Genomic DNA, 18,719 nt, shown 5'->3' with positions numbered 1-18,719 from the left:
TGGTTCTTATTGTGGTAGTTTGTTTGACTTTTGTCAATCCTGGGGGTTTTCTATACTGTTGGAAATTATAAACTCCCAAGATTTCTGACACAACACTTGCCTTTGCTTCCTGCGTAGCAACCAGAATCCAACAATGCCACTTGAACAACACTGTGATCTGAAGAATAGAAGTCACTTGTTGTTTGAACCTTATGACCTTATTACAGTGGATTGGTACATTTTGCATGTATTTTTGTTTAGGAAAATTAAGAAATTACCATTTAAGGAAAACACTGCAGATGTTTGCAATCTTAAAAACAGAAAATGCTGAAAGCATTTAGCAGGTCAGGCAGTGTTTGTGAAGGGAGAGACAGGAATATTTCAGTTGGGTGGAAAGTTAGTTGTCTTGGAAAATAGCATTCTGAACAAATACTGCGAGAGTTGCTGATCATTGATTCAGAAAGTTTCTTGACTTCAGAAGGAGCTTACTATAACTATCCTTCTGTGTTAATGTCAGTTTTTTAAGCTTCTCAACTGGCTATTGTCATGACCTCAGCCCCCTCCTTTGTGAGAATCGCAAAAGAGAGAGAGAGCCTTACGGTTTGGAATGTGGGCTGGTCGCTCAACAAGACAAAAGCCTCGGACATAGCCATTGTCTTGGGAGACACCTTTGTGGGATAAGGAACTGGCCTACGTGCAAAATCTCAGGGCAATGTGAGATGGGTGATGGGGGAAGGATTGCCTCGCCCCCCCACCCTGATTGACATCTACAACCCTGCCAGTCCAGATAAAAGGTGGGCTGCCGAGGCGGGGCACCAGACGCACCAGAAGACGCGCTTGAGATCCTGTGACAGCGTTTTGATAGCGACAGCCGGTGGTGGAGTTCGTGTGCGTCTTTTCCTTGCCTGGGATTGGCGACCCCACAACGGAAGAACGGCTTAGCTACAGGGGAGGCCACAGATGAGCGTTCATTCCCCCAATGAGGCTCCGACAAACCGAACTCCTCCAGGTTGGAAAACCTGTCGGGTAACTCTTTCATTCCCCCCCTCCCTCTCTGTCTAACAAAAGTGCACCAACGCGACACCACAACGACGGCAGCGGGTGGAACTGCAGTGACCGCAAAAAGACTTTTAAATATCCAGTAAACAATATATATCTACATTACCCCTAGACAACGATAGAGCTTATTTCTGATTGATTATTACTATACCTGTGCTTTAGATTGAGTTGTGACGACGTATATGATCTGAATGTTTTGTATTAACCATACGTTTGTGCCCCTTTATAAATAAAAACGTTTGAAAATAGTAGCATCAGGCTTCGGTGGACCCATCTATCTTTGCTGGAAATTTACCCGGTTACTGGGGAACGTAACAAGTGGGTTGCTCGTCCCGGATTTGAAACCAAAGGGGAGGGTCAGTGAATCGGGCTGTAAGTCCAAACTTAATTCTGGTTACGCAGGTAGCCAGACAGGAAACCAGCAAAGATGGATGTGGGTGAATTTATGAGAAACCCGACTGTAGAGGCGCTAGGGATGGCTACCAAATCAGACTTGGTAAATCTGGCAAAGGGGTTAGGCCTCACAGAGGTGAGGTCATCAATGAAAAAGCAGGAAGTGCGAAGGGTCATAAATCAGTATTACATTGAAAAGGAGGTGTTTGCAGCTGAGGATTTGGAAAATATCCCCGAAAAGAGATTAGCGAGTGGGGCAGATCAGTTAGAGTTGGAGAAAGTAAGGTTGGAACATGATCTTCAAGTAAAGCAGCTAGAAGCAGCTGCAAAGGAAAAGGCTGAGGAATGAGCTGAAAAGGAAAAGGAAAGGGAGCAGGTGTTCAAACTAAAGGAATTAGAGATGAAACGGGGTCATGAGCTCCAGCTAAAGCAGCTAGAAGCAGAAGCAGAAGAGAAAGAGAAACAAAGGATCCATGAATTGGAGCTGGACAGGCAAAAGCAAGAGCCAAGAGCTCAAGGGCAAGAGAGAGAGGAGGGGTTTGATGTTAGTCGGGCGTTGAGATTGGTCCCCCCCCCCTTCGAGGAGACGGATGTTGATAGTTACTTCTTGCTTTTGAAAAGGTGGCAGTGAATCAGAAGTGGCCCAGAGAGCAGCGGGTGGCGTTGTTACAAAGTGTATTACGAGGGAAAGCACAGCGGGCATATGCCGCGTTGCCCCCAGAAGGGGAAGGGAATTATGATCAAGTAAAGGAGGCCATTCTCCGAGGTTACGAGTTAGTACCTGAGGTGTATAGACAAAGGTTCCGAAATTTAAGAAAAGGATGGAATCAAACGTATACCGAGCTAGCCCATGAGAAGGGTGTGCTCTTGGACCGTTTGTGCACTGCGGAAAAGGTGGCCGAGAATTATGGGCGTATCAGGGAGTTATTTTTGATTGAGGAATTTAAAGGTTGTGTTCCGGAAGAGATACGGATGTATTTGAATGAGAGGACGAATCAGTCCATCTCAGAAATTGCTAGGTTCGCAGATGAATATGCCCTAACCCACAAGACAAAGTTTTCCTTGCCAAAAAGTTACCAGTGAGACCGTGGGAACGGTAGAGAAAGTCCGCCGGCTGAGGTGGAGATCCCGCTGGGAGCTAGTGGTAAAATTGAGGAGGAGAGGCAAGACGGCAGGAGAGGTCCTGGCTTGACCTGTTTTAATTTGGAAAGGTGGGTCATATTGCATCTAAATGCCAGAGAGAGGGAAAGCAGCGATCCCTATCGGGTGTGCAGTGGTAATCAGAAAATCGGCAAGAGGGTCCCAGGGGAGCAGAGAGCGCGAGGGGTCGGAGATTTATATGTCACACGGAACCATGTCTGTGAGGAAGGGGGACCCGCCAATTCCCGTACGGATTTGGAGAGACACGGGGGCGGAGCTATCATTAATTAGCCGTAACGTATTACAATTCGGACCTCCGACGGGCGAGGTAGCCCTGAGAGGAATAGGAAAAGGGACAGAAAGGGTGTCTTTGCGTAGGGTCATTTTGGATTGTGAGCTGGTGTATGGATCAGTTGAAATGGGGGTGCCATCAGAATTCCCGAGAACTGACGTGGATGTCCTCCTTGGGAACGATTTAGCAGGAGGAAAAGTTTGGTCGGCCATGACTATGACCCGCCGACCGGTGCGTGTTGAGGCCCCGCCCATAGAGTCCCCGAGCTATCCCGCATGCGCGGACACTCGCAGCCTGTCGAGAGCGGCAGCTGAGAACGGGAGCAGTTTAAAATTGGCCAGTTTTGATTTGCCCCAGACGTCTTTATCGACCCTGTGCCACGAGGGTTTCGAGGGTGGTAAAACAAGGGATAGTAACGTAAAAGGGGGTAAGGGAGAGAAGGTAGAGCTACCCTTAGCGAAGAAAAAGGTCCTAGAGGTAGGAAATAAAGATGAGAAACAGATAAAGCTGTTAAAAGATCCAGGGTTGGACATGGATGATCTGTCTGGTTTGGCAGGACTGTTTGAAGAAGTTGAAAATTCTAAAGGTGTTCCCGATAATGAAATGAGGGCAGTCCTAGATGAAAAGGATGCCATTACCTTGAAGAAGTCTGCTGGGTTGGCAGATGGGGTTGTTTCAGCCCGCGGGGTTGAGTTTACTCCGGAAGTGAGTTGCCCAGAGAGTAACTGGGAGGATCAGGGGAATTTAGAATTTGAAAAGGGTACGGGTATTGAAAGCCTGGAAGAGGCCAATGCCCCGTTTGAGTGTGTCCAAGATGGGGATGCACGTGGTCCTGAACCTAGTCACGGAGCTCAGAAAAAGTCTGAGGTATTTGACTCAGCTGGACGAGACGGTCGTCCTTTTGGAGCAGATAGACTTGGTTCGGAAAAAAAGGGGTTAACCTTGGGAAGTGTGAGTTCCCAGATGGTTGTGCTGAAGGGGGTGTTCAGAGTTACTGTGGAGTTTACGAATGGGGAGATAACTGTTGTTGTGGAGGAGAACGGTAAATCTGTAGTTCCCAAATCGAATGAAAAAAAGCTTAAGAACTTTTTTTAAAGCTATTATTAATGCTTTTTGAGTTAGTGATTTAGATGCATATCATATTATTACTGAGTTAAGTATTGTATGTAATGAGTTTTTGCTACAACAAGTGTATGGGACATTGGAAAAAATGTTGAATTTCCCCATGGGGATGAATAAAGTATCTATCTATCTATCTATCTATCTAAAGTCTAGATTGATGCCTGCGCATCGATTACAGGTTGATTTGGAATGTAAGGGTGCCTCACACACTATTGTTATTCAAGAAAGCGCTGTGAGGAAGACAAAATTTAAATGCGGCCGGAGAAAAAGGTTCGAACTGAACCACATCAGCCTGCATGGTCTTGACAAAAGGGTTAACTACCTGTGTAGCATTAAAGAATTGGGTGGAAATTCCCATGATGGACTAGGTTGGGGACACGGAGTTAAGAGAATAACCCTCGTGGAAAGGAAAGGCAGGAGAGTACCTCGCCAAATTACTCAAGTTCCCCACGGGGAGACTCTCCGGAAAAGAGGCGATGGTTAATAGAAAATGCCATTTTTAAACAGCAACGCCGTTTTTACAGGTTTGCGCCAAAGCCTCTGACTAATAAAGACAACCCCTTTGGAGACCTGCCGGTGAAATAACACGACCGAAACGATTAGTATTTGTATAAACTTTTGTAGATGCACCTAAGCTAAGATCACACCTCCTTAGTTTTGTTGCTGAAGAAAATAAATAAATAGGTGGTTATTGAGCTGAAGTTTGATGCTACCAGACTTTAGTACGGTACGCGATGTTAAGATATTAAAGAAAGGGACACTGTAATTGTTACCTGTTTAGATACTGACTTGAATGTATAACGGTAGTACTCTGTGAAGAGAGGAGCTTGTGTATTGTGTAAAAAAAATAAATCCTATAAAATCCTGTACCAACTTGTTTTTAACCGCTGGTAAAAAAACTTTTAAGAGGGGAGGTGTCATGACCTCAGTCCCCTCCTTTGTGAGAATCGCAAGAGTGAGAGAGAGCCTTACGGTTTGGAATGTGGGCTGGTCGCTCAACAAGACAAAAGCCTCGGACATAGCCATTGTCTTGGGAGACACCTTTGTGGGATAAGGAACTGGCCTACGTGCAAAATCTCAGGGCAATGTGAGATGGGTGATGGGGGAAGGATTGCCTCGCCCCCCCACCCTGATGGACATCTACAACCCTGCCAGTCCAGATAAAAGGTGGGCTGCCGAGGCGGGGCGCCAGACGCACCAGAAGACGCGCTTGAGATCCTGTGACAGCGTTTTGATAGCGACAGCCGGTGGTGGGGTTCGTGTGCGTCTTTTCCTTGCCTGGGATTGGCGACCCCACAATGGAAGAACGGCTTAGCTACAGGGGAGGCCACAGATGAGCGTTCATTCCCCCAACGAGGCTCTGACAAACCGAACTCCTCCAGGTTGGAAAACCTGTTGGGTAACTCTTTCATTCCCCCTCTCTCTCTCTGCCTAACAAAAGTGCACCAACGCGACACCACAACGACGGCAGCGGGTGGAACTGCAGTGACCGCAAAAAGACTTTTAAATATCCAGTAAACAATATATATCTACATTACCCCTAGACAACGATAGAGCTTATTTCTGATTGATTATTACTATACCTGTGCTTTAGATTGAGTTGTGACGACGTATATGATCTGAATGTTTTGTATTAACCATACGTTTGTGCCCCTTTATAAATAAAAACGTTTGAAAATAGTAGCATCAGGCTTCGGTGGACCCATCTATCTTTGCTGGAAATTTACCCGGTTACTGGGGAACGTAACACTATAAATTTATTTAATACATCAAGAAAATGTGCCATTTCACAGTACATCTCTTCACACACATATCTGCATCTAACCCCTTTTGGTGAAATTTATCTAGACCATTTGTACACTGCACTTGCTGAACATTGAATTGTATTTCTGTTTGTGGTAATGAATACCCCATATGGTTAGTAATAGCCTTTGCCATTCCATGTAGTTTGACCATAATTGTACAAGTACAGTCTAACCAATATTTTGTGCAAATGCAATGTAACATCCTAGCCTTTGTTTTCAGTGTCTCTGCTTAAAGAATGTATTTTTCACTTTCCTGTGTAATTATATCTTCACTTTCATGAAGATACGGTCATGCACCCCCCTGGTTTTAAATTTTATAGCTCCATTCTAAACTCATCTCACCACTGTTAGGATGCTCACTTCCAGCCTGTGGCCATAAAAATAATAGAAACATAGAAAACCTACAGCACAATACAGGCCCTTCGGCCCACAAAGTTGTGCTGAACATGTCACAACCTTAGAAATTACTAGGCTTACCTATAGCCCACTATTTTACTAAGCTCCATGTACCTATCTAATAGCCACTTAAAAGACCCTATCATATCCACCTCCACCACCATTGCCGGCAGCCCATTCCATGCACTTTCTGAGTAAAAAGCTTACCTCTGACATCTCCTCTGTACCTACTCCCCAGCACCTTAAACCTGTGTCCTCTTGTGGCAACCATTTCAGCCCTGGGAAGAAGCTTCTGACTACCCACACGATCAATGCCTCTCATCCTCTTAAACACCTCTATCAGGTCACCTCTCATCCTCTTTCGCTCCAAGGAGAAAAGGCCAAGTTCACTCAAACTATTCTCATAAGGCATGCTCCCCAATCCAGGCAACATCCTTGTAAATCTCCTTTGCACCCTTTCTATGGCTTCCACATCCTTCCTGTAGTGAGGCAACCAGAACTGAGCACAGTACTCCAAGTGGGGTCTGACCAGGGTCCTATATAGCTGTAACATTACCTCTTGGCTCCTAAATTCAATTCCACAATTCATAAAGGCCAGTACACCATATGCCTTCTCAGCCAGAGTCAACCTGCGCAGCTGCTTTGAGTGTCTTATGGACTTGGACCCCAAGATCCCTCTGATCCTCTACACTGCCAAGAGTCTTAACATCAATACTATATTCTGCCATCATATTTGACCTACCAAAATGAACCAGTTCGCACTTAACTGTGTTGAACTCCATCTGCCACTTCTCAGCCTAGTTTTGCATCCTATCAATGTCCCGCTGTAACCTCTGACAGCCCTCCACACTATCCACAACACCTCCAACCTTTGTCATTAGCAAACGTACTAACCCATCCCTCCACTTCCTCATCCAGGTCATTTATAAAAATCACAAAACGTAAGGGTCCCAGAACAGATCCCTGAGGCACTCCACTGGATGCACTCCAGATCCCTGAGGCACTCCATGCAGAATATGACCCATCTACAACCACTCTTTGATTTCTGTGGGCAAGCCAGTTCTGGATCCACAAAGCAATGTCCTCTTGGATCCCATGCCTCCTTACTTTCTCAATAAGCCTTGCATGGGGTACATTATCAAATGCCTTGCTGAAATGCATATGCACTACATCTACTGCTCTTCCTTCATCAATGTGTTTAGTCACATCCTCAAAAAAATTCAGTCAGGCTCGCAAGGCATGACCTGCACTTTACAAAGCCATGCTGTCTACTCCTAATCATATTATACCTCTCCAAATGTTCATAAATCCTGCCTCTCAGGATCTTTTCCATCAGCTTATCAACCACTGAGGTAAGACTCACTGGTCTATAATTTCTTGGGCTATCACTGCTCCCCTTCTTAAATAAAGGAACAACATCTGCAACCCTCCAATCCTTGGGAACCTCTCCTGTCCCCATTGATCAGCAATCTCCTCCCTCGCCTCCCACAGAAGCCTGGGGTATATTTCGTCCGGTCCCAGCGACTTATCCAACTTGATGCTTTCCAAAAGCTCCAACACTGGTCAATGAACTTTGTCCTGTTGAACTAGCATTTTGATCAATGACATCTGATTATATTTTGATGGCTTTAATACTTTTCTGCTTAATCATGCCTTTGCTCCTCTGCAGGTGCAGCAGTTGCTGGTGTGTACCGGGTAGCAGGGAAGACGATGGCTCCACTTGAGGCATTGGTATTTGGTGCTGGACAAACAGTGCTCACAGTTGTCATCTCATTCTCGAGGATTCTAGCCACCCTATAAGGGCAGAATTCTGAAGAGTAAGCAAGTATCGTTGGAGCTCTTTAAACATGAGGAGACAGAAGAGTTTGAGAGACAGATTTGAATGCCAAGGTGTGTAACCAAGAGATGGCATGAAAGAAGCAAGCTTAGGTGACCGTCAGGCGAGCAGAACCAAGCCATCTGCTGTTTAAATGTCTGCACTACAGCACCATATGTGCTTCCTTCGTAAAGGAGGGTGTGAAGATTACTAATGAGCCTATGAAGCCTCATGAGCAAATCATCCTGTACAGTTATCAATCCCCAATGAGTATTAGTGGTGACTGATGCACACAGATGTGAGTGCACTCTAATGGAAACTGCAGGGATAGCGATAGTATTACTTGTGCCAAACTTGGAAATTTTTAACACATTATTTTGGAACTGTGAACTGCGGCCCGTGGTATTGAGGCAAAAATTAGTCTTTGGGAAGGGGGCTGGTGTATACTATTGTATATTCATAAGGTTTCAAGTATTGGATGCATTTCCTTTCCTGCCTTTCCTGACGCTTGAAAATATTCTGATGGTATTTGTGTTGATGAAAAATCCCAGTCCCTGTAATCATGTTTAAACACTGCTGATTTTAGATTCTAATGACCAACTTACCTTTCTGTTCATTAATTCTGCTTCCAGCTGCACCCAGGGCATCTGCTACTCAACTGCACTTTACAGATGATTTTGGAATGGAGCCACTATATTCTGTACGTGAGCAGAGAATGCAACCAGGGTTCCCATTATTGTTTATTGAGTGTGTCACATTAATCAGAAGAATGGATCCAGGTTTGAGAGGGGCATATCGGCAGCAATGCAAATGGACATTATTATTTAAAAACAGAATATCCTAAAAGTTGCTCAGCAGGTTTAGGTTGCATGTGTGAAGTGGAACAGTTAGTATTTTTGGGTTCATTCATTTTCCAGTTCATTATTCTGTTTACAGTTCATAATGCAACATCATTGGACATTTGCTATAGAGATTGGGGAAGGAATCTCCTGTTCCCAGCACCATGTTACGAGTGGAGTTTCAATCTTCTGCTATCGATGACTACAATGATTTGAGGGTTGTTTTCCAAGGGATATCTAAGTGACCATATCAGGTCAGTAGATATTGAGTCTGGATACAATTCAAATGAATTCTGCTTCGTGGAATATCCTCCTTTTGTCTTGAGAATCAGGTGCATGTGAGCAAGATGCACCTTGAAGCACTGAAACATGCCTATCGTGCACAAACCTTGAGTTTTATCAGGGTGATAATAATTATAATTCCTTTTTGTTTAGTGCAAGGTAAACCCCTGTTTTGCAAATTCCTTGATTTCAAATTCTGAGCTGTTGGAGGCTGAGCCTTTCACAGCATTTGGATTACTTGCAGATGCACGTTAAAACTTAACACCTTACTGACATGACTTCAGTCTTCCTTCACTTCAGTATTAAAAATAATCTTTAAAGAGCATGTTCCAGAAATTCACTTTATATAAAATAAATTGAAACGTCTTTCAGAAATACATTGCGAAGAGACATGCTTGCTGGAAGCTTTTAGTTTTTGGTGGCTTCAAGAACAAAAAGCTCTTTTCCTAAAGTTGAATGTAGGATTACCAAGCTTGTTTTTTAAAATCATTGCAGACTTAGTGGCAAAGAACATTGAAGCTGTTGAAATTACTTCTTCAGGCACTTAAAATTTCAAAACAAAACTGGTTACTTTCTGTTTGAAACATTCTTTGGAGAGGGAAATGGGCTAAAAACTTTAATTGAACCAGAATATACAAGTCCATCCACTGATGATGTTGCACTGATGATGTTTTCTGTCTGTTGGGCTTTGGCCTGTTTTTCCCCTCTTGGTATGTGTTCTGTTTGTTTTTCTATGAGAGGAGAACATCCAATCAAAAATTGAAGATCACCTTTGCATTCTGGACCCAATCTTCAGCCATCATTGCAAGCTCAAATTGGTTTTGATTGGTCCTCTCTGAAACTTGATGATAACTAGAGATGGTGAAATCTGGACCAACACATGAAGCTGGAGGAACCCTGCAGATTAGGCATCTGCAGAGGGAAAAGATTACGGAACAGTTTTTTGGGTGAAGACCCATCTGAATGAAGTTCTCGACCTGAAATGCTGACTTTCTATTTCCCTCCATGGATGCTACCTGAGCTACTGAGATCTTCCATTTTTTCTTGTGTTTGCTGTGTGGTTCTTCCTGGGTGGAACATCTAAACTCTTATAGGCAAGTGACTGAAAGTATTGGTGCTGCAAGCATGAACTTGAGAAATGTGATAATTTCCTGTTTACTCATTTGTTTAGGAAAGTATTAGGTGAAAAGTAAAGTACATTTCCACAAGACCAGGGGCCCTTCAGTTAATGGTAAGGGTCAATGGTAATTTTTTTAAAAAAAGGATGTCACTCCTTGTCACTCCCAAATTGTAATTGCATTTGTGACTATTTTGGTTAATTAGTTGGCTCACTGTTGCTGACCAAGACTCCAGAGCTTTAATTTCCTCAAATGTAACTAAAATGTCAGTGGGAGGATGACCTTGTTGGTTTTACAAAAACAGCAGCATGACTTTGAACCAGAGGATCTTGAAGGCTCTGGAGAGAAAAAACCATGGCAGAACTGCCAGCAATGAAATGTTCTGCGAAGTTGGTGCTTAGTGAAAGATGTATTTGTTTCTTTCAGTTTACAGATGGGGGGGTTGTGGGCTGTACAGTTAGTTGGAGTGTGAAATTGTCCACATGTGTTGAATCCTAATGGCACAAAACTCTCTTTCTAAACAAATGGCCCAAAAAATATTTGGTTTCAGCTGATCCAAAACTTTAGCTTTTAATCAACGTAGATCTTCCTATATTTGAACCACTGGGGCTGATCTTTGATTACCTTGGTATCACTGGTTACTTGCCTTGAGTTAGGCTGTTGGTTTCAGCCTGTCCTCAGTGCAGTCTATTACTGCAAGACCAGCACTTGCCCTGGTACGTGGTAGCAGATAGGTTATCTCTGAGTGGACAGCAGGTTACTCTCACACCATGGCTTTGGCAACTGGTAAAATACCCACTTTTCCATAGGTCACAAAACTGTCAGTGTGATTGCAAGTTGGCAAATGCTCGTGAATGTGTTTGATGTTCATGAAGATTTCAGTAACACTTGGAACATTTGGGGGTTGGAAGTAAAGTAAAACTTAAACATTTTAAATCTAAAGACATGCTCGTACACCAAATCAATCAAGTTTATTAAAATTGAAATAATTAAAAATATGCCTGCTTGCTGTTCTCTTGTGAAAAACTGTCAATGTCAAATGGGCACTGTCTTGTGATGCCAAGAATACATAGTGCAGCCAAAAAGCTGAGCCTGAGTAGAGCTAGAAACTCGAACTGCCCAGAGCCAGATGCACTGGCTCTTTAATCAGGGCAGAATATCTGCCATGGTACAATCAGGGATGCTTGCTTATTGCTAACTCCTGCTGTTTCCAAACACTAAGCTTCTAATGTGGATATAAGTCCATAAAACGTGGGAGCAGACAAGCTATTCAGTCCATCGAGTCTGCTCTGCCATCACATCATGGCTGATTCCTGATCCCACTCAATCCCATACACCTGCCTCTTGCCAGCTGCAGGAACATAGAAATGAAAGAAGGAGTAGCCCCTTGTATCTGCTTCCTATTCAAGATGAGATTATTAGCACTACTCTCTTATACTTTCCTCCACTTCTCTTAAATCAATAGTTTTCTTGAGCCTTCACAGCTTACCAGGGTACGGAGTACCAAATATTCAGTCCTGAGTGCAGAAACCCATCTTGATCTGCAGTGGCTAACCTTAAATTCCAGCCCTTAGGGTAGACCTACATATATCTATCAGACTCCATAAAATTTGTTGGTCACAGTGCAATCAATTCTCATCTATCTAAGCTTGTGTAGATGTGTTTGTTCAACATCACAGTAGCATTATGTTCCCAGTAATCATGATGAATTGTCATCCTCCCTTTATCCTAAATACCCCTGATAAAGCAAACACGAGGAAATCTGAAAATGCTGGAAATTCAAGCAACGCACACAATATGCTGGTGGAACACAGCAGGCCAGTCAGCATCTACAAGGAGAAGCACTGTTGACGTTTCGGGCCAAGACCCTTCGTCAGGACTAACTGAAAGGAACGATAGTAAGAGAAGAGTTCTTTTATAGATGCTGCCTTACCTGCTGTGGTCCACCAGCATTTTGTGTGTGTTACCCCTGATAAATATAGTTTTAAAAGGGCTGCATTTTATGCTCAATCTGGTAGTAAGAAATTTTAAATAGGCTTAAAGTCCCGCAAAGCACTTTTTCAGTGGATGGAGATGTGCGTTTTTGGATTTCATGCAATTCCATAATTTCTTAGGCCAAGGTGTTGTTTTTTAAATTACAAATCCTTGAAAATTCAATTGAAAAATTCTGGAAAACATTCTCCTATCAAGAAACAAATGAGCATCCAGTGATGGCTTAAATTGGACAGATTAAACTGCATTAATCAATCTTGTAAAATGGGTTGTATCCTGCAGTATTTGCTCACAAAACTGTATGGAGAGCAACATACCTGGATACCTAATTGCAAGCATTCATTTGGCATTATGGTGCTGGCAGTAAATGTCAATCCTTATACAGTGTTGAATTTAATTCCTCTCTGCCTTTTTATTTACAGAAATTTGTGGAAAGTCCTCTAACGTGCACGCACATGCTTGGTTGTGATGAATGGTTGCTGAGTCAGAAAGGGGAAGGGGAACTGGGGCCTTAAGCCATACTTGTGAATCCCAGAGAGAAGAAATGACTGACCCAAAGGGCTCAAGTGACAGGGAGTTTCTGGCCTAGCTGTCCTGCATTAGACCTCTTTTCCTAAAAGGCCACCATAGAGATGTACTACAATGAAGCCTGCATCTGTTCAGCAGAGCCAATGCTGCCACACTGGTGCTACTCAAATTCAGCATGGCTGTAATCTTCTGCTCCCTGCCCAATAAGGCTGACATTGAAGATCACAGTTGTACTTCCCATTTGCCTATGTTTGGGAAGTTACGCAGGTGCTCTGCACAGCACAAGCCAAATTTACCATCTTATTGTGCAATAGACCATCTAGTATAGGGGAATCGAAGGTGATGGCTGCATACAAGTTGCACTGTAAATTCCACGCTAGAACTTGGTTTTAAACAAAGGCATTAATCCTTTCACATTCAGCCTGAATGTGACTACAGTCAGAAGATTTTAATGACTAACTTTCAGTACGATTTTTTAATGTTGTCATGCACTAGCCTGCTGTGCCTGACCTTTTACAAGCATCTTGTCAAACCAAAAGATGTCTACAATGAAGCCCTGTAACTCTGGGTTTGGCTTCCTATCGTTGATCATGAGAAATGTGAAGGAAAAGCTGTTGAGAAGATAGACAAGGTTAATAAGACTGCTTCAATTTTTCTGGAGCATCAGGTCCACTGTCTGAATCAGTTAGTGAGTGCACAGTGCTGCTAATGGGCTTTATCTTCTGTCATTTTGCATTTTTTAGCCTATTAGCTGACTGCTTTCCTGTTTCTCCTGGATCATGTAGATCACTGGCGCTAGCTGCCTCCACAGTGAGGGAGATAAGACTCTATGCTTAGAGGGTCTACAGTTGTGAACTAGAAAAGTTTTAATGAAAACCCAGTGATGGCATACTCACAGATTTTAGTTCCCATCAATACTTTGAGAACTTGAGTTCCAGGTGGGATTCGCACTTGTATTCCTGGGCCAGTGCTCCAGAACTCTAGTTGCTGCTCTGATAATCCATCCTTTACATCATCATTCATGTGATCTGTTGTCAGCACTTTACTAGGAAAGCAAGAGATAACATTAGGAGCCCCTTTTCTACCTTGACTGTGGGAACAGACTACTTACTGTGGCATTTTCAAAGATTCATTTATTATCAAAGTATGTTTCCATATACAACTCCAAAGTTGTTTGTGGATACTGGGGGAACAGATCTTTTGCTGTCACATTTTCAATGAAGGTATTAATGCAACTATTCTCCCTTCTTGATTTGGCATGCAGCAACACCAAGCGAATGCTTGTGGTTAGGTTGAGAGCCACTATACACCTTGCCAGGCATTGACTCTGTGAATAATTGTACATTCCCCATTAATATCCAGGGTATTGCTATTAGTGATTTGAAACTGGATATTTAGCAGTGGAAAACGCAATCCCATCTCCATATTTTTGTCTATGAGCCAAAAGCTAACAATAATGGAATGCAGTTCATTTGAAGCTTCTTCTACACAGGAAGTTTGGCATCTAAATCAAACCAAACTGCTGAACAGGACTTGGCCCCTACCTAAAAAAGGTAGGTTAAGATGTTGGCAAAAGAAAGACAAGGTAATAGGTGTATATTCAGTCTGCAGATTCTGATACTGAAGAGGTTACAAAGGACAATCTGTGTGAAGGTTAGATTGAGTACTTAGTCTTCAGTGATTTCTGGCTTGCTATGGTGACCAGTGAACCTAATCTTGTCTACTAATATTATGGTGTCAGGAGAAACCATAGAAAGGAAAGTGCAAAGTGTGCATTAGTGCAATGTGTTGAGTAGCTAGCAGTACATGTACATGTGTGTGGGAATGGTGGTAATTATGGAAGGTGTACTGAGATGTCAAATGCAAGAGTTAGTTGCCCACAGTTGGTGGGTGGAAGGAAGGGATGGTATGAAGAAGGCCATAAGATCGTGGCAGGCAGGAGAGCTGGGACTTGTGCTTGTTGACCATGTGAGAAGAATAAGTTTTTCAATGTATCCAGTTCAGTATGTTTTTCTCCCAGTACTGTCCTCAGTAATGACCTCCCACTGGGCTTCTAAGCTGGAACTGGATGACATCACTTTCTGTAAACCTATCAGAAGAGGATCTCCCTCTTCTATTCCAGCAATGAAACTCACTCTTCATTCTGTTCTCCCAAACTTTTGAAGCCCAAAAGCATTTCCTTTCCAACTAACTAGCTCAAACTGGCCCTAGTGACATTCACCCTGTGGAGATGTGCTACAATGAAGTGTGTCCCACTAAGTAGTACAGGATGGGCCTTTCTAACTATTATAACATTCAAACTATTATTTCTGTCTCAGTTTACCAAATCTCCCTGCATCTCATTTGTGTGCATCAACTAAGCAGAATGGATGGGTGGTGGTGGAGCAGAGGTGGTGAAAAAAGCTGCTAGTCGAAATCCTGTACTTTTGCTACCCACTTGTGCCAGTGAATTGGATATCAGTGCAGTTGTCCTAAGGAGATAGACTTTGTCACAATCCACATCTAATTGCATTTCAGAAATCCCATTCTTTTTCCCACACTGTCTGGAATTGCTGTTGTTTTAGTCACTGGTTTCTACAGAAACCTGGGGGAAACATTTGTCAAAAAATCTAGAAAGAAACTGTCTCAAGATGAGGGTGTCAAATTCTGGATGGCATCTTTAAATGCAGACACATCATTGGGCCATACCTCAAGCAAATGGAGGGTGTGTTATCATCCAGTTAATGCTCATGGCACAAAGCTCTTGTGTATTTTTATCAGAGTTATTGGAAAGGCTAATCCAACTGTTCTTGTTTTTCTGTGAACTAAGTTCTTGGAATGCCCTTTCCAATTTATGCATGGAGAATTGAGTTCTTGCATTTTGGGACATTTGAATTAACTGTGCTTTTCGTAAATGTAAACTGCAAGTTCAGAAGTGAAGTTACTGGCTCCATATTTCTGGAGATGAGTGGAGTGAAGTTTTCCATCCTAAAACTGGCATAAATCAGTAAGGCAAAAAATTCCCTCAGGGACAGATTTGTACCCTTACGATTAAGAATGAACCCAAGCTGCAGTTTTGTGCAAGTCACCTTCCCGTAGCCACTGATATTCCCTGCAGATGGTATGGTTGAGTAGTAGTTAGCACAATGCTTTACAGTACCAGTGACCCGGGTTTAATTCCTGTCACTGACTGTAAGGAGTCTGTACTTTCTCCCTGTGACTCTGGGTTCCTTCCGGGTAGATAGATAGATAGATAGATAGATAGATAGATACTTTATTCATCCCCATGGGGAAATTCAACATTTTTTCCAATGTCCCATACACTTGTTGTAGCAAAAACTCATTACATACAATACTTAACTCAGTAATAATATGATATGCATCTAAATCACTAACTCAAAAAGCATTAATAATAGCTTTAAAAAAAGTTCTTAAGTCCTGGCAGTTGAATTGTAAAGCCTAATGGCATTGGGGAGTATTGACCTCTTCATCCTGTCTGAGGAGCATTGCATCAACAGTAACCTGTCGCTGAAACTGCTTCTCTGTCTCTGGATGGTGCTATGTAGAGGATGTTCACCTCCCACAGTCCAAAGATGTACTGGTTGGTAGGCTAATTGGTCATTGTAAATTGTCCTGTGATTAGGCTTGGGTTAAATCGGCAGTTACTGGATGGCACAACTTGAAGGGCTGGAAGGGCCCCTCCACTGTAAGTGCTCCAAGGCCACTGTATCCAAATGGGTAAAACAGAATTGACCCTTGCTCAGTGACAAGAATGTTCGGTTCACAGATTTTTTTGATGCATTCCACTCAATTAGTAGATCAGTGAGGAAGCTATAACTGATTTTGTGTTGTTTGATCCTGCCTCTGGAAGCTGCAGCTACCCACAAAGTGTATTGATGGAATAAATACCAACAAGACAAAATAGCAGTATTTGCTTTAGGCATGCTGCAAGTGAAAGTCTGTCTCTTTAATTGTAGACTACTTGTTTCTTCTCTTGCAGTCAATTTTCCTAACCCTGTAAACTGAAAATAAACTGAATGCAGCTGCATCATCTGATCCTGTTTAACCAGAGTAATGCAAGAGCTGTTATCCATCCAGTAGTCAGATTGAGACCCTTTAGAATTTTAAACTGCTACCTAAAATGAAACCCTCCTCTTTACTATGGTAAGCTGCAGGTATTTGTATTACAAATTTTAAAAGGAATTTCATATTTAAAAAAAAGGTAACAGGATTCATAAGGTATCCATGGAAGCAAATAATTCAATGAAGATATTTGGCCTCCACATGCTAATTCCAAAAGACTACAGTTTGACAGAACACATTTAGGTTCCAGGGAAACAATTTTTGTACTTAAGATACTTAGAAAGCATTTATTCTAGATGTTTAGTATGAGTGTCTGTAAAAGGGACTGTCTCACCAGTATTATGATTTCTAAAATCTTAGTTTAATGAGATTAAGAATGGAAGCAGTAATCTTAGTGTGATTGTGTTTATGATTTCAGTATTAACTGCATAACCAGTGCAGTAAGTTGCTTTTCCCAAGCAACCTCATTTTATAGTTGCTATCTTCTGAATGAACTTGCAGCCATTTGAACATTCACTTAGATAAGCCTGTTTTTTTAAAAGTAAATTACAATATGCAGTTTCATACTTTTAACAAGTAAAACTGTATTGGCTTGAGCACATGAAACATTTAAATTGTGCTGCTCCCGGGTAATTTGGGGTATGTTGTATTCTTGGACTGGATTTGGTTATTCTTATGATAATTAAAGGTCTGAGTTGTAAATAATGTATTTTTTTTATAATCAACCATTTTTATTTCCCTATTTACACACAGCCTTGTACATCAGTACTTGGAGAATAAAGTTTTGCAATGAACAGTTTTGATTTTGTCTGGTTTCATTTGTAATTTGAAGGTTTAAAAAAGATAGTTTTATCTATGCGTTGTTCAAAGATATTGCCATATTTTAATTAGTATGCCAATGTGCCGTGAAACTCAAGGACATGTATACTATTTGACCTTGAACTCTTTCTACCAACAAGACAGCTGACTTGTAAACCAATTTTGTATCTTTGCTTCTCTCCTCCCCTGCCCCCCATGACCTTAAATCATTAAGATCTATTGAATTTTGGATTTCAAACTAAGAATTAATGCAGCATCAATTATGACTTGTGGAAATATTCCAAAATTCCACTACCCTTTCACTGAAAGATCTGCCTCCAACATTCAAATTATTTCCTTTCTAGTTCCAGAATCACCAGCCAGCAAAACCACTCCTTTAATATTCTAGATTAAAACCCAACTTTTCAAAAGGTTGGTGAAAAAGCCTCACTAGAACCACCATTTCCCATTTTGTTCAGCTTGAACTTGAGCAAGTTGAAGTTAATTTGGTTAAGTAAATTACAGAAAGTAATATCACACTTTTTGCATTTAAACTGTGCTTCTCACGGGTAATTTGGGGTGTGTTGTAGAGCATAAGATATAGGAGCAGAAGTAGACTATTTGACCCATCAAATCTGCTATTCCTTCCACCTCCCATGGTGTCAAACAGAAATTTTGCTTCATGTGGGTGGTTACTTAATTGAAATAATTGAAGCTTCTGAGCTGTTCATTTCTCAGAAGGTTCTAATATATTTTCCCTCCACATTTAGACATGATAAAGACGGAGGGTGGCATTACTAGGTGGAAAATGCCATGGCAGGCTCAGATAGGACAGAGTGGAGGGCTTGTCGACTGAGGCTGTATGGGTGTAACTGAGAAAGGGATGACCACATGAATGTGATTATACTATAGACAACAGGTGCAGAAGTAGACCATTCAGCCCTTCGAGCCTGCACCGCCATTCTGAGATCATGGCTGATCATCTACTATCAATACCCGGTTCCTGCCTTGTCCCCATATTCCTTGATTCCCCTATCCATAAGATACCTATCTAGCTCCTTCTTGAAAGCATCCAGAGAATTGGCCTCCACTGCCTTC

The 18,719-nt window shown here is 42.2% G+C and overlaps 1 protein-coding gene across 2 annotated transcripts in view; it reads left to right on the top strand.

Annotated features, from left to right (window-relative positions):
• tmem170b (transmembrane protein 170B) overlaps positions 1–17,622 on the top strand; it is an 84,788-nt gene extending 67,166 nt beyond the window's left edge. The window contains exons 3-4 of one of the 2 annotated variants that reach the window (XR_012095675.1): positions 7,856–8,076; positions 8,635–17,622. Coding sequence is in view for 1 of the 2 variants with exons in the window: in XM_073023914.1 (XP_072880015.1) it covers positions 7,856–7,986 (131 nt within the window). In the remaining variant the exon portion in view is untranslated. Of the gene's footprint in view, positions 1–7,855 lie in introns of both variants that reach the window. The other variant, XM_073023914.1, reaches the window with a different exon arrangement.
• Positions 17,623–18,719: the final 1,097 nt, after the last annotated feature.

Source organism: Hemitrygon akajei, chromosome 20 (assembly GCF_048418815.1).
Source record: "Hemitrygon akajei chromosome 20, sHemAka1.3, whole genome shotgun sequence".
Taxonomy (NCBI): Eukaryota; Metazoa; Chordata; class Chondrichthyes; order Myliobatiformes; family Dasyatidae; genus Hemitrygon; species Hemitrygon akajei.
Note: the sequence above shows the minus strand (reverse complement) of the source record. Positions and strands in the feature narration are given on the sequence as shown.